The following is a 17,189-nucleotide window of genomic DNA, read 5'->3' as shown; positions in this document are numbered from 1 at the left end:
TACCAGGATCATTCTTTTGCGTAGTTGCAACCATAGAAGACTTTCCAAAACTCCCGGAGTCATCCCTAAACTCCCTGATCTGTACACCAATTCTTCAATTATTGTACTTTTACTACTGTGTATGCACTAATGCAAGAAGTTGAAGAAACAATTGAATAAGTTCTCACCTCTTAATTAATTGTCCCCGGCATAATAGGATTTGACACAAGCTTCTCCACCACGTCTTGCACTGCATTTATCAACCTTACATTAAGCCCCAGATCATTCTTGTAATGGTACTTTGGGTTGAGGTAGTAAGCTTGTATTGTGGAAATAAAAAATTTGGTTAGTGATTTGGTTGTTTACTTGTTTATAAATTATAAGTTATAAGTTATAAGTTATAACGAATTAACAATGTAAATGAAAGTACACAAAAAAAACTTAAATGACTTAAAAGTGACTCACCAGCCAAGTGCAAAGGATGCATCAAGTGCGTCTCCCATATATCCTCGATGATCCTCTCGTAGGATTTGAAGCAGCAACTCTAACCAACTCTTTCATTTGCTGGAGGGCAGCATATATGTGGGGCATTGTGGGCTTCTTCTCCAAATCCACCATCCTTAAAACAAACACAATAGGCTCTAAAATGCCCATTGTCCTATTTAGCTACCTCCAGAAGGAATCATCAGCAATGGTTTGTAGGACTACTACTGCATCAGGATGGCTAAATCCACACCAATTAAACCACCCTCACTTGCAAACATGTGCCGTAGACCCACCACTTTCTTTTGGAAGCTTTTCAGAGCTACATAGTTGGTGGCGAATCTGGTCAATCCAGGTCTGACTAGATCACCCTTACAGTGGTTCCTAATCATCTTTAGCACATAACCATGGTTATAAATAAAATTACTTACCCTTCTAGCCCTGTCAACCACAACACTGATTGACTTTCTTTTCCCTAAGTCCTTCAACATAAGATCAATCGAGTGTGCTGCACATAGTGTCCAAAATAGGTGGATCCTACTGCTCTTATTCTTCATCAACATTTCACTAGCTTTTTTGAAGTTAGCACCGTTATCTGTGACAATTTGGACAACATTGTTTGGCCATACATCGAGAACCACCTGCCTAAGAAGCTTGTAAAGGTAGTTAGCATCGTTGATTTTATCTGAGGCATCAAATGACTTAAGGAAGGATGTTTTTTCATTGAAGCTCAGCATGAAATTAATGGTGGACTGTCTAGTAGGACCAGTCCATCCATCAGCCGTCACAGTAACACCATATGTAGTCCATCTTTCCTTCAATGAACCAATGTATTCCTCCACCTCTTGCTTCACCTTTGGTAAATATTTATTCATTGCTTCCCAAGCTGTAGGGCCTTTAACCCCTACACCTTCCCTAACAACTGCATTGATTATGCCTTGATAGTATGGTGTTTTGGCTACATTGGCTGCAATGTTGTTGAGAGCATGAATTTGTTGATTGCCAACCTAGCTTCCTCCTCCCTACTGCCTTCTCTACCTCCAGCAAACATATATGGAATGCTTATTTGATAGGTGTTTTGATGCTTGAAGAGGGAGGGGTTTTGGTCAAATGTGGCATCATAATGTGTAGTTTTCCTCCTCCTTTCAGTCCTCTCACTTCCATGAAAATTGTCTAGGTGGCATTGATGTCCCTGACCCCGAACCACCTGCTCCTCTTGTCTGTTCATATTCCTTCACATTCTCAAAATGTAAGGACTATCTGCTAGCTTTCATTGCAGCCTTCATCTATCTCCACTCTGCCTGTGACTCAATACCCATAACCCTCCTCTCCTCATTGTCGTTTGACTCCTCATCAACATCAACAAAAGGTCTAGCCAGCATTGTATCCTCAAATTCCCTTAGCTTTTGTGCGATCTTTTTCTTTTTTTGTCTCCCTCCCTTTAAAGTTGCTGCATTTGCTTTTTGCACTTCATAAGGAACCTTGGGACACTTGGCAACATCTTTGTAGCCACCAGTCAAATGTTGCTTTAATCTGGTTGAACCACCAGAATTCAAGGTCTTGAGGCAATACTTGCATCAGGATTTTTTCTTGTCGGTAGTCAGTGGATCCCCATGTTGCCAAGCAATGTCACGAGTCCCATTGCCAGTGCCGCCACTCCCACTGGTTGCCATTTAGGATACAAGTCTACAACACTGAAATACATGCTTGAATGTTCCCAAATAATCTTAGAATAATTTTTAGATAAATAAAAACATGTAAAAAAACAATTTATAAAACAACAAAGCACACACTTTGTTCTAAGATAACATAAATACAATGCTTAAATAGACATGTTTGTATTTTTAAAATAAACTACATAATATTAGCATCATTTAAAAAAAAAAACAGATAATTTTTTTATAAAATATTATTTTTTTAATAATTATTAAAATAAAAAAATAAAAATAAATATAGCAAGCATGATAATCAAAATATGAATACATGGGGTTGTAGCCCTCTCAATGTAGTTTAACATAAGTGATAATCACATTCATATCATAAGTATTTTTTTTTTATATTTTTTAATTTTAATTTCTTAGATAATATATTTTTTAAATACGAAAAGTCAAAAAATAAATTAATAATGAAACATTAAATTTGTTTCCATGAAAGTGTAGATCAAAGCTAGTAGATCAATATATATTTATACTACACTCACACACCTATTGTAGAACATTTTATTTAAAAAAATTCAAATTTGGGGGAAAATCTTACCTTTGTTGAAGATCTAGTTGAAATAGGCTTGAATGATGATAATCTGATGTTGTAGATGTGTTAAGGATGTTTAGAAGTTGAATCCCCAACAAATTCCTGCAAAAAATAAATTTTTTGACAAATTTTGAGGGTTGTAGCCAGAGAGAGGCGAGATATGCCTCTCTCGAGCGAGATATGCCTCTCGAGCGAGATAGGGGGTTTTAAAACCCCTTAAACCATGTGGTTGGACCACCTTTGGCGAGATCTCCCATCTCTCCCATCTCATCTCTCCTCTCGTCTCGCTATCCCAAGATAGTGAGATATCTCGCGAGATCTCCCACCATGACTGCATGAATTACTCCTTAGAATCCCACCATATGAAGCTGTTCAATTCACTAAAGCTTTGTCATAGTGCAATAAGAACATATTGTTGCAAGATCTGGAGAAATCCTAACTTGTGTCTGAAGAACACAACAAGAGCTTTATTTATACTAATTACCTTCCGAAAATAGGACAAATCAAATCTTTCTAATGTGTGAATATTACAAGAGAATAAAAGATCCTAAGAAATTACCCTAAAAATAAAGTAAATTTACTACTATTATTGCTTTACAACACTCCCCCTCAAGTTGTAGCATAGATATTTATCATGCTCAACTTGCCTATGATATACTGAAACTTCTAGTACTCAAGCTCTTTATAAGAATATCAGCTCGTTGATTGTCAAAGGTTAGAAAGGTTATTTGAATCAGTCCAGCCTCGATTTTTTCCTTGATGAAGTGCTTGTCGATCTCCACATGCTTGGCCTTGTCATGCTGTACTAAATTACGAGTTATGCTGCTTGCTGATTTGCTGTTTGATACAGCTGTATAAGTGTCTCTAAGCTGTCCCAAGCTCTTGAAGTAGCCCCTTCAACTGTAGCATTTTAAAAATACCTAGAACTGATGTCCTAAACTCTGCTCTGCATTGGACCTCGCAATCAATGCCTGCTTCTTACTTGAAGCCACCAAGTTGCCTCCAACATATGCATAGTAGCTCGAGGTAGACCTCCTATCATCTGGATCCTATGCAATCCGTGCCTGTGTATGCCTCACCTCTAAGTTGTTCATGAGCTGAAATCAGAATACCCTTCCTTGGAGTACGCTTCAAATATCTCAAGATCTAGTATAGTGCATCAAGATGGGAGGAATTGGGATCATGTATATGCTGGCTGACAAGACTAATTGCAAATGTGATATCTGGCCTAGTGTGTGATAGATAGATCAACTTTTTGACCAACTTCTAATAGCTTGTCTTATCAATTGATTTTCCTTTTGCCTTTACGTGTAGATTAGGCTCAACTAAAGTCTTTGCTGGCTTGCATCCTAACATCCCAGCTTCCTTCAGTAGATCTAGAGTATACTTCTTTTGAGGGAGAGACACACTACTAGCCATATATGATAACTCCAATCCTACGAAATATTTGAGTTTTTCCATATCTTTAATCTCAAATTCGGTTCCCAAAAAGGTTTTCAAGGTTGAAATTTCATCCTCACTGCTGTTTGTGACCACAATATCATCCACATATGCTAGGAGTACAATATTGTGTGAACCATCTCTCTCAATGAACAAGGTATAGTTTGCATTACTTTGCTTGTAGCCATAGAGATCATGGCTTTATAAAACCTCCCAATCCATGCTTTGGGAAATTGCTTTAACCCATATGATGCCCTCTTCAACTTGCACACTTTTCCATGAGTCTCAGTAGTAAAAACTTAAGGTGCCACATCCATATAACCTCCTCTTGAAGTTATCCATGTAGGAAATCATTCTTTACATCTAACTGCTGTAGGCTCCACTCTTTATTCATTGCACATGAAAGAATAGCCCGAACTTTGTCCATCTTGGCAACTGGGGCAGATGTCTCCTGGTAGTGAATCCCATATGTTTGAGTGAAGCCTTTGGCCACCAACTTGCCTTGTACCTCTCCACAGTCCCATCTGCCTTGTGTTTGATAATAGACACCTACTTGCACCTAATTGACCACTTTTCTAGAGGCGAACACACCAATTCCCACGTCCCTTCTTGTCTCCAGAGCTCACATTTCCTCATCCATTGCTTCCTTCCAATTTAAGTGAAATAATGCTTACTTCCATGTGTTAGGAATAAAAGTAGAGGACAAAGAGGAAACAAAACTTTGAAACTCAAACATAATTAGAGATAGGATGTTGGGTGCAAGTCCGTGGTTGCTTTCTCAATGTAATTGGTAAGTCCATCATAAATAGACTCACCTGGAGGAATTGGTACTTCAGTACTAGAAGTCGAAGCTTCCAACTGTCTTGGCACGGAAGGGGGTTCTTACTACTTTCTTTGATAAGTCTTCAGAGGTCTTTGCTCCCCCTGCACATTACTCACCAGTTGTTCCTGTTAGGTCACTACATCTTCTAAAGGACGATTATCAGCGGGAATCTCAGGAGAAATAACGAGAGGAGGTATCAAATTCGGAATTTGTTCACTAAGACTCTTTCCTTGAAGAGGTGTAGGGGCAAAGAAAGTAACTTTTTCTTGGAACACAACATGTATAGAGACGAAGAAACGACAAGAATTGGGATGATAAAAATTATAACCCTTTTGGGTTGTAGAATAACCTAAGAAAATGCATTGTAGCCCACATGGATCCAACTTTGAACTTACCATGAACATGGTGGTTTTGGCAAAGTCAACACAACAAAAAACCTTAGGTGGGACAGTAAAAGCTGCTGTCTCTAAAAGAACATCAAGGGCAGTGCTGGTCCAAAATTCAAGAAGGCATTCGGTTAATCAAATAAGTTGTAGTAAGGACCACATCACCTCTAAATTGAGGAGGTACATGCATAGTAAACATTAGGGAACATGCTACCTCAAGATGTTTATTCTTGCATTTGACAACCCAATTTTGAGGTGGAGTGTTGATGCAACTGGTTTGGTGTATGTTGTCATCATGGTTAATAAAGCGGCAAAGCGACCAAAGCAATCGAGGCCCCATCTTGGCGATTAGGCGACTAAGCGGCGCTTAGGCGGCAATAAAGCGACCAAAGCGGTTTAGTCAATATTTATAATATAACTATTTTTTAATACAAATACTTTTTATAATAAACTAAAGTACTAAACAAACATTCAACAATCACATTCATAAAAATAAAATAAAAAAATAAAAATTCAAGAATCACAATTATGAAAAATTTTCCAAAAAAAGAATAAAAACATAACTTCATCTCATCAAGCATCAAAAGATCATAACAATAATTATGTAGTATGTACTATATCGAATCAATGTGAAAATGAAAATGAAAGAAAAGTAGTATGACATACGAATCATTGAATATGGCCATGCTTCACATGGCCGCACGGGCCGGAGTTCATTTGCAAATGGGCTCGATTCCAAAATGGCTCACATATTTAAATTTATATATAGCATTGTAGAATAAATTATGATTAAAAAAATTAAAAATAAATAATATGCACAAATTACAAAATGTAAAAAAAAGCGGTTGCTTTAGCATCCAGGCGGCAACATGGCGCAAAGGGCAAAGCATAGTGCCTAAGCAAAAAAGCGGCAAGAAATCAGCCCGTTAATAGCGGTCACAATTTAAGCGGTTCAAAAACCGCTTTGCTGCCTAGGCGGTCGCGGCGCGCCTAGGCGGACGCTTTGATAACCATGGTTGTCATGTTCAACTTAAGATGGGAATGCACCACCTAAGTACTTATTTCCATTATCTGTACGAAGGATTTTGACTGTAACCCCAAACTGTGTCCTAACCTTCTTATGAAAATTTTGTGGAAATGTGAAAAAACATTACTTTTCTGGTTAAGTAAGTAGACCCAGGTAGTCCTTGTGCAACAATTAATGAATGTGAAACCATTTATTGCTAGAAATAGACATAGTCTGAGAAGACCCCACACATTAGAGTGAATGACAGAGAAAGAAACAATATTACAATTATCTGAAGCAGGCTAAACATGTCTAGTTTGTTAAGCTAAAATGTAGGTCTCACAATAAAAATCATTCAGATTACATCGTTTGATCAAATCAGAAACCAATTTAGTCAAAATAGGTGAAGGAATGTGGCCAAGATGACAATGCCACTGCAATAAGGTAAAAAGTGCAAGAGAGGTAGAACTAGAGGCTGTAGAAAAGGATGATGGAGACCCATCTAACAAGTAGACCCCCCCTTCTGTCTACTATAGCCAATCTAACGCTCTGTTTCTAGGTCCTGAAGCACAAAATGAGAAGGAAAAAAATGTTATCTTGCAGTTCATGTTACAAGTAAGGATACTAATGGATAAGAAGTTAGCCAAAAACTTAGGAACATGCAAAACATAAGAAAAGATAAGAGAAGGAGAATAGATAATTGATCCCTTTCCATAGTAGGAGGAAAAGATCTATCGGCAGTTCGAACAACTTAAGTCGAGGGAATGGAAGAATAAGTATAAAACAAAGATGTGAACCAGTCATATGGTCGGTTGCCCCAGAATTGATTATACACGAGGGTTAAGTCGAATTGATACTGTGACAACCAAAAACATCTTGTGGATCAATAGGGGAGCTATGGCAGAGGCTATACTCGGGCTGGAAGTCAGCAACGAGGAGTACATGTCAAGTCTAGCCATCAACTAGCCACGGTGTTGGAGCTTGTCAGAGCCAAGAGGTGCTGGATACTCAGGGTGTCAAAATTTGCTGATGTGCAGATGCTTGATTTCCTCCCCATTTGCATTCCTGTCTCCTCCACGGGAATTTGCAGGGACGGCTATGTAACTTCCAAGTTCCAACACTTGTCTTTTATATGCCGCTCTTTTATACAATACTCACACTTCATTGGGGGCGCGAGAATCACCAACAATAAAGTAAATAATCTATTATTATTTCCTTACAACAATATTTGTAGAAGGCCTAAGCTAGGAACAAGCCTTTGGAATCTTGTTATTCCGAACTACTTGAATATTCCATATCTCAGCTCTATAAACAGCCTGGGCAGTCCTTTGACTAGAAATGCACAGAGCAGTACATTTTACCCTCACATCATCCACTGTGGCTGCAATTAACTGCTCTGCTGATCTGGTTTTGTTCCTGAAGATCTGATAATTCCTATCAGTCCAAAAGTGCTTAATAGCTGCACGAAGTGCCAACTTTGTAATTACTCGAATCCTCTCCTTTACCTCCATATGATTTTTCACCCAAACAGCTGCTTCATTTAGCCTTGTTGGTGCTGTCCTGTTATTTGTTAATGTTTTAAAGTTACTTTCCACTCCAAGGAGCTAAAATGACAATGAAAGAAGAGGTGGTTCCTACTTTCAAACCCTGCTCAACAAAAACAGCAACTAGGTTGCACTGAGATTTTTCTTTTCTTCTCCCACCCCCCCCCCCCCCCAAAAAAAAAAAAAAAAAAAAAAGGCGGGTTGTCTCTAGCAGGCAATCCATCTCTAGAAAATCTCCAAACAGTAAACCAGTGTCTAGGGATTTTGTCAGTAAACACCACCACCTTTCACCAACTCAAACTCCTGTGCTCTCTGATGAATAATGTCCCAAGTGGTAAGTTTCGCCACACAGCTGTACAACTTCTCCAACAACCATCAATGAGGAACTTGTCCACCATCTCCATATGCTGAGACCTCGCATCCAAGCTGATTGTGTTGCCAATTTGCCATGTCTTTTGCTGAATGCTCCCTTAGGGTGCCAATTATCCAGCCACATACGAGTACCCTTTCCATCTGCAATTTCATGCTGTATAAGGGGTTCCGTCTTTTCCTGTACTTCAGAACCATTCGCCAAAGCATTAACAGTTAGTAATTGGTTTTACTGTCCTTATAGAGTCTTGCTTAAGGTATCTACTAGACACCCGACGGATCCATATGCTCAGTAATTGGTTTTACTGTCCATATAGAGTCTTGCTTAAGGTATCCTTCTTTCTTTCTTTCTTTCTTTTCTTTTTTTGGGGGTGTAGGTTGTAAGAGTCTTGCTTAGGGTATCTACCATACACTTGATGGATCCATATGCTCTCTTTCTCGGAAGCAATCCACCAAAGCTGTTTTAGGATACGTAGAGATTTAGAAATGGTTGTAACCAACTACATAATGCTTCTAATTCTGTATGCATGCATTAATTAGTTTTGATCTTTCTTTGACTAGTACTCACTAGATTAACTAGGACTGCTTTTTGGATGAGCCAGACAACCCGACCTGGGTGGTCTGGTATGAGCCAACTGAACCTGATTTAGTTGAATTAGAACAGGTACATTCAAGGATCCATAGGTCTGGATCCTTCTGTGTTTTGATGTTATGCTTGGAATAGAACTTATGTACATCAGAAAAACTTGCCACCTGCTATAGAGACATTTTCCTATGTTTTTCTTGAATCTGCATCGTTAAGTACTTCTAGGTTCAACTGGAAAGCAATTCTAAAATTTGAAGCTAGTCTTTGTGATTCTATTTATCAGATTGTAAACTGTAGTCATGATTGTAATGTTTTCACTTTGTTTTGTAGTCACTATATGCATTCTGATCCCTCCATTTTCATTTTTGTTGGTTTTTCTGGTTAACAGAAAGCGAGGTCAGGGGCACAACAGTGAAGAACATGGACCAAGACTAGATCCTGCTATTCTGTCAGTTGAAGTATGGCATGTTAATTTGTATATTCCTGTTAATGGTGACCATTGTCTCCTAGTGGTTTAAATAACTTTTGGCTTCTGTCTGTCGGTGTTAACAAAGAAGGTGTAAGAAGTTTAATCGAGGTTTCTCTCTCTTTTAATTGCAGGGTAGAGGGTTTAATGTACAAGTTCATTATCTTGAAGAACCTGCTTCTGACTATCTGCAAGCTGCTGTTTCAACTGTCTTGTTGATCCATGATCAGGTAGCCAGGTTTTGACATGTATTATACCAGTTTCAAGTTTGAATTAAGTCTGTGATGTAGTGTCTTGGCACCAATAGCAATGCCTAGAGAAGAAGAGTAGCTTGCAGTTTCAGGAATTCTTATCTGTCTTGGAGTTCTATTTAGAATTCTGTTTTAAGTTTCTCTTCTCATTCATTTTTATTATTTTTATATAACTAGTTCAGACTGCGGTATGAATTTGTTAGTCCAGCCTGTATAAGTTGATTTTCTCTCTTTCCCTTTTTTTGATAAGTAGCTTTGTGTTATAACAAAAACAAATATGATAAGCCGCTTCTAGGAACCCTCATGAAGGAGAGAAGAGATGCCTATCAGCAAAGAACAATCCCTGTTAACCATTATCCCAAATGCAATTCTGCCCCCTCTTACACACTATAATAGATATGGAATTCAGCATCTTTCTTTTTGAGATCGAGCAGATTATCAGGAAACACCCTAGGACAAAGATTCAACTCTGCATCCATGATTTGCACCCTAGTCGTAAAGTCCACTGGTTGGTTTTGTTCTCTCCCACATGCCTTACCTGAGACCTGCGAAGCATCTAAGTAGCTTGTGTCACTGCATTTGATTTTCTTTCATTGTGTCTAGTCCTTGTTGGTTAGGAATCCAAACATAGCTGGAGGTTCTTGAGTCATGTTTGGACGTGTTTTCAGTCTTTTATTAGTCAACTTAGCAGGCAGGTTGATTAATAATTGGGTAGGCTATTTCTAGTAGTGTTAGGAGTCATATTTGGAGAGCATATGTGTGTTCTCTTCTATTAAAACCTCAGTGAGATGTAGCAGCAACCCTTGGTAAGATAATAAGGTAGGTTGGTGGTATTCTATTATAGTTACAGGCATGGTTTGAAGTCTCATTTTGTCTCGCTATTTCACCCTACTGAAACAACCGAGATACTGAGATACCCGAGATAGTGAGATCTAGTACAAATTCTACCAGATTACAGTGGTATATTCTGGTGGGTTTATTCATTTTGAAGTCTGATTCTTCTTGGGCAGCATATTTTATACCTATAAACGCGTATTGCCCAAAAAGTAACTCATGATGGTCCTTTGGATTCTCACTCATGCTTGCTTGTATGAGGTCAAGAATCTGATGTATTTTCACACATGCATACATCCTCAAAGTATAAACTCATGTACATGACAAGCATTTTCAACTGATGATGAAACAAAACTCTGGGCCTACATTGAAGTTTGAATTACACATAACAAAAATGTAAGTACCTTCCTCGAAGTTTCAAATTTCATTACACCCTAAGTGCAGGAATAAGAGTCTGGGACCCATCATTAGATTCATTACTTTGACTACTTAGATACAAAATAAAAACCAAAAAGCACCTCTAGGCTGATAGAAACTGATACTTTACTGGTAGCTTGGATCAACCCCACTGCAACACTGTCAGAGTTGACTTGCATTCAGCTCTGATTGTTTTATATATGATTCCCTTGTCAAAGTCTCTGAGTAGAAATGGACTTAGTCTGACAGCACTAACATATATGTTGCATCATCATGACACAACACGTTGAAGGTAACCTTCCTAAGATATAGTGATGTACTAGTGCTATTACCCACTCATTTCACTAGCATATGAATAATGAATCATATAGCACTGTCAGGAACATGTAGGTGTGTGGTTACTAGTGGGTAGGGTAGGACTAGGAGAGTGTCTCATCGACAAATGATGATCCAATACTTCCCTGTGCTTGTGATTGTTAGTGGGAGCCATAATCAAAACTAGAACAAAAAATGAAGTAGGCATATGCTCCCCTATCCAGTGAACTAACCTTATGGTGGAAATATGATGCACTATACTCAGAGGGTGCTGGAGAAAAATGGCTTATCTCAAACTAAAGAAAAACCAAGCTTCTATGCTCTTGGAGCTTCAATCCAGTGATGTCTCGCATTTGTGGGCGTCGTTGTCCCTTCCAGAGAACTTGTAAGTCAAAACAGAGCCAATTGAACTGAGTACCATCCAAACTCGGTTCTAATTTTTTTCTTTTATATAAATAGAGCCCCTTGAAATACCAAAATATTGAAAAAGTTGGTCCATTTCTACTTTGGACTACCTTTTTGCCTTTCCTGGGTCGAAACTTTTGGAATATTTGAAGTTACAATGATGCTTGGGTGAGATTTCAAACCATGATTACTTCTTACTCTATGTCCGTTCTACCTTGTTGGGGATTAGTAATGTCTGTTGATCCTTTTTTGGCATTGATGAGCCTATATTTGGGTGAAAAATTTATTTATTATTGAAGGAGAAAGAGCTACATGGTACCGGGGGTGGGGGGGGGAGAAAGAATCTAGCTTCCAACAAGGGAAGCTACGGGGGTTAGCTGCTTTGACTGTTGCTGGATAGTGAAAAGCACCTGATAAATGCTGAATCTGCACTGACTACCCCATCTTTAAAAAATCATTTTTCAAGTTCAGTAGCGATTTTGGGGGAGTAACACGGAAGTAGCTGCTTTGATGATTCCAAAATAGAACTATTGTCTTGTAGCCATGCTTGGATGAAGTGTTCAATCCTCAGATTTTTTTTCCCGTAAAGAACCATGGGGGCATGACACTCTATGTGCTCATCTTCAAATCAGGAGCAACGTCCATGGGGCCCTCACCATCTACGACTTCAGCTGGCACTACTGCATTCATGGTGTTTACATGAACCTGTGTAGTGTATTATCAGTTTTGTTAAATCTCACTGAGTACTTGAGTCACCTACTCTGTCTCCTCAATAGCAATAACTTGAATATTCAGGCATGTATTGGAGTGATGTAAATTTCAATTCTAGGGTCAAGGTTTCTTGGGAGTCCCTAGAATTAGGATTTGCCCAGAATCTGCCTGCAAATAAAGTAAAAACATTATGGGATGCCTATGGGTATCCAAGAAAGTGGTTGGAATATCTTAGGAGGGATATGGGTCAATCTAAAATTATGTGGGAAGGCTTCTGGAGAAAGGGAAAAGTTAGAGTTTTGTCAAAACCTGAGATGCGATACTTTACTATGTAGTAGGGTATCCAAAATAATATTAGGGAAATTAGGGAAGGTAAAGGAACCCTGCAGTTGGGGTTTAGATGGGTTTGGGAATGAATCTTGGGAAGGCTATTGGTGGATCTCTAAAGGATCTTGGGCAATCTTGATTCTTTCTTGCTTTTCTTTTCTTCTTTCTTCTTTCTTCTTTCTTTCTTCTTTTCTTTTCTTTTCTTTTTTTTTTTTTTTTTTTTTTTTTTTTTTTTTTGTTTTTTTTTTTTTTTGTTTTTTGTTTTTTGTTTTTTGTTTTTTGTTTTTTGTTTTTTGTTTTTTGTTTTTTGTTTTTTGTTTTTTGTTTTTTGTTTTTTGTTTTTTGTTTTTTGTTTTTTGTTTTTTGTTTTTTGTTTTTTGTTTTTTGTTTTTTGTTTTTTGTTTTTTGTTTTTTGTTTTTTGTTTTTTGTTTTTTGTTTTTTGTTTTTTGTTTTTTGTTTTTTTTTTTTTGTTTTTTGTTTTTTGTTTTTCTGCTACTGTTGCCACAAGTCAGAGAGAGGAGAGGGGAGGGTGTAATAAAGAGAAGATAGAGAAAGGGGCAGCAGGGTAGGGGAGAGGTGGGGGGAGGGACTGGGAAGGGTCGTAGGGGTCTGGGGATGGGGTCTAAGGGCTGTCAGGGGTGGGGGGCTGCTGCTAGGGGTGTGACAGCAGGGGGTGCAGAGGGGCTGGGGAAGGTGTTCGATGGGTGTTGGGAGGGTAGGAAGGGGAAGGGGGTCTACTGTAGTTATTTGTAGGCTGCTGTAGTTCCTGAAGAAGATATGGGGAGTTTAAAAATATGCTGGAATTTGTTAATGGCTGCTGGAACTTGAGATTGATTGCTGATTGTTAATGAAGAACTTTTCAAAAATCCGCCGTGGCAGCGTGGCCCTCCCAAAGAGAACCACAACCTTGTGTCTCACAAATACTTTAATTTTATTCAATCAAACTTAAGGAATAACAAAGAACAATAGGCTTATTTATAGCCGACTAAAATACTTTTAACACTAAATGGGATTCTTTAACAAACTAGGATCCCATTGCATCTGAACTCTTAAAATGGAATCTAAAAAGACACATGCTGAAAATAAAACTTTAAAGTTATCTCAAACTTTAATAAGCACATGCCTGACTTCTATTTTATTAGAACTTTGAATGGCACATGTGCTAGAGTTAAAAATAACCAAGGACTCATTAACTAACTCAAAACAAGCTCTAATCAAAACTCAAAAGAAAACTCCTAAAAGATAACGACCCTTCTTGTATAAGAGTCTTTATCTTATCCACAACTTAACCAACTCAAACTAGGAAGTAAACCTAGATAGAAATCTAGGAATAATTCTGGAATTAATTCCAGCAATAAAAGAGGGCTGAAAATGCCCTAAATACCCTTACTAGGGGGTTCAGCCAGCTCAAGGGGGGTTTTGGCTAGGGGGGTCACTGTTCGCATTGTGGATTGCTCAGAATCACTTCTTTGAATTTCACTGTTTCAGCATTTGCTTGCATAGGCTTCTTCAATAATTGTTCTAGTTGTAGTATTTCTGTCGTTGGAGCTTAAAGTGCTACCTCTTTTTCTCCTTAGGAATTGCCTTGATCCCTTCAACTTTCTTCTTCATGAGTCCTTTTAAGAGAGCACAAAATTTTGTTTCTAGTGTTGATAAACCTCTCCACACTGTCATCCACCGTGTCACATACTTGTCAAGGCTGGGCAACACTTTGGCATACAGGTGTTCTTTTGAGAGGCAGTTGATTGCTTTATTCTAAGGGCCTTGCACGATTTATATTCGTGCTAAATCTGATATTGGGCCTAATTTATGCCTGATATCTTGTATTTCATTTATTCATGATATTATTTATATATAAGCAAATGAACTCTTATTTGAAATTCTGGGGTTCCAATAAAAATAGTTGAAATTTCAAATTCCAAAAGGAAAGAAGTCACCCTCAAAATCCATGTTAACTATGATCTTTCAGTTTTGGTAATAGTGAGAAAAATGGCCTCAATTTAAGAATGAAGACTGGATTTTCACTAGTTGGAGTTCTTTTTAGCTATAAAGGATTTTTTTTCTCAAATCTAGAATTTCTAGAAGTCTTAATATGGGAAAGCATTGCTTAAATCCTTGAGTGCATAAGGTCATGCATTTAGTTTTTGTATCTAAGAAAATGTTTTTTCATGTAGACAGCATTTGTGCATGCCATACAAGATTTGAACAAAGCATTAACTCATTCAATGTAAATTAGATTAAAGCAATCCTCAATTTGTTGGAAAGCGGTTTTGTGCATGGTGGGAGATCTAGCGAGATATCTCGCTTTTTTAAAGAAGCGAGACGAGATGGAGGTCGAGAGCAGAGAGTTGGGATATCTCGCCATAACTCGTTATATCTCGCCTTGAATCTCGTCATATCTCGTTGGAACTCTAAATTTTCGCCAATTTTTTCGCGGATTTCAGCTGGATTTTCACTTGCAACTACTCTTGGCACATCTACAACATCGATGGAAGATTAATCATTCTCTACTTGTCTTATGAACGTATGGTTTAATGACTTATCTAAAACTTCTAATGGTTGTATAATTTTATTATTATATTCTTAAAAATTGAGATTGTGATACTCATATGGATGGAATTTTGATGACATTTTGGTTATTTGATGCATTTGATACACTTGCTTTTCATTTATATGCCTTAAAGGTTCTATATTACATATTGTATAACCTTGGGATCATGTATAGGGATAATCCTCCAAGATGAGGAGAGTTTTGATGGGTAGATTGATGTGAATCTCACTTAGAATTTTGGCTTTCTTTGAAATGGGATTTCAAAATTCAAGGAAATAAATGAAGAGAAAGAATGGTGGTAGGGATGATCTTGATTTACGACAAACCTTGCTGCTTACCTTTTTCTTTGATGAGGACTGGATTAAGGTAGGTGTAGGCTGAAGCCACAGCCAGACAAGAATCTTGGACCTGATTACCGAGAAACTTTATCTAACCTGGACCTTAGATACTTAGGATCTCAGTTCTTTGACTTTGAATACCAAGAGCATTTAACCTGGACTTGAATCATCAGATCTGATCTCTTATGAAGAAGAAAACACAAAATACTGTTGAGCAAGAATTGTGTATGACTTGTTTGTTGTAGTCTTCCCATCAAGTAGAGCATATATTATTGAGTGGGGTAATATAGAGTACTAATGACTTCACATAAGAACTATGACTAATAAGAGTTGACTTTAAATAAGACCAAAATGTCCTAAATAGCTTTACTTAAATTGGAAAGAAATAAACCCATTGAACCAATTGAAGCATGGTTTAATTTAAACATAAAATGAACTGAAAAACAAAACTAAGTCTGTTGGATTTTTGTACTCAACTCGTTACCTGTGTTATAGGTCCATTAAGTTTGCCGATTATACTGGTAAACCATGGAATGATGGCCCAGTAAGGGTGCTACTGGTATGGTACCCAAAATAGGTACCTAGTATTGTGTTGCATATTATCTATTTAGGGATGCTATATGGTCGGGCTTGTACAAGCTTTTTAGAACCCTGACCCTAGTCCTGGGCCTATAGGATTGGGCTGGGTTTGACCCTTAACCCTGACCCTAAGCTTAACCACAAAATGATAAAACAATTCATGATTCCGTATTGTTGCCTTACTTTTACCTAGGGATCCTACAAGGTGGTTGGGTGGCCCAGGTCAAACAATTAATTTTGAGCTGGGACTTTGGGCGGGTTAGGGCGGATTCAGGCCATTAGGGCCAAACTTGCACCCGTGATATATCTACATTTTGGATTGTGTTACCATGTTGCTCCTGTATGGTATATACAAATTCAGTTACCAGGCTCAGTTACCATAGCTTCGGGAATAGTAGCAGAACTGCAATTCTCCCAGTCACGGCCTGGAGTTGCAGTGACCGATGGACAACTGTGATGGAGTACCCCTTTCCAAGACCTTGCTATGTGGAATGGTGAGCCAAGCTTGATAAAGCCATGAAGGATTCTGCTTTCTTTGCAAGTTGGTCGAAGCTTCCCCTGCGGCAGCGAAGGAGAATTGTAGATTTCGTTGTAACCTGTGATCTTAAAACAAAGGATGGACTGAAATGGTCCAAATTCGTTGATACCATCAAAATTTTGACTGAAATGAACTGTGAAATGGGTCAAAACCTGAATTTTTTTTTGCCCTCTAGGTTTCATCTCAATTGGCTGAAACTCCAAAATTTTGTTGGTTTCTACTGAAATTCAGACTATGACGTCACTACATTTTGTTATCTAGAGAAACTGCTATACTTCTGTAGATTTTCATCATTCAATTGTGATTTATTTCAAGGTCTAGAGAAACTGATTTACTTCTCTAAATTTTGGCCATTCTGATTGAGATTTCAAACTATGATGTGGCTGCTTAGTGCTGTTATTGGTACAAGTTGTAAGGAGTCTTGATCTCAAGTTTTGCTGGGGTGGAATCTTTCTTTTAAAACATTTATATTTAAATAAAAGCTAAATCTGCTCATCCAAACAATGTCAATGCCTTTCTCTTACGTTTGTATAGAATTACTGCTATTTTTACTCTGGGAAGTCTTGGCCTGGTTAGGAGCTGTTGATTGT

At 38.0% G+C, this 17,189-nt stretch overlaps 1 protein-coding gene across 3 annotated transcripts in view; it reads left to right on the top strand.

Annotated features, from left to right (window-relative positions):
* The window catches only part of LOC149005032 (RNA helicase family protein), a 128,816-nt gene that overhangs the window by 16,041 nt on the left and 95,586 nt on the right, over positions 1-17,189 (top strand). For all 3 annotated transcript variants that reach the window (XM_089167626.1, XM_089167625.1, XM_089167627.1), the window contains exons 8-9: positions 9,255-9,324; positions 9,467-9,562. In XM_089167626.1, the coding sequence (XP_089023752.1) occupies positions 9,255-9,324; positions 9,467-9,562 (166 nt within the window). The remainder of the gene's footprint in view (positions 1-9,254; positions 9,325-9,466; positions 9,563-17,189) is intronic.

Source organism: Hakea prostrata, chromosome 9 (assembly GCF_041222555.1).
Source record: "Hakea prostrata isolate BN-2017 chromosome 9, UWA_Hpros_2, whole genome shotgun sequence".
Lineage (NCBI taxonomy): Eukaryota > Viridiplantae > Streptophyta > Magnoliopsida > Proteales > Proteaceae > Hakea > Hakea prostrata.
This window is presented reverse-complemented; position numbering and strand designations above follow the sequence as displayed.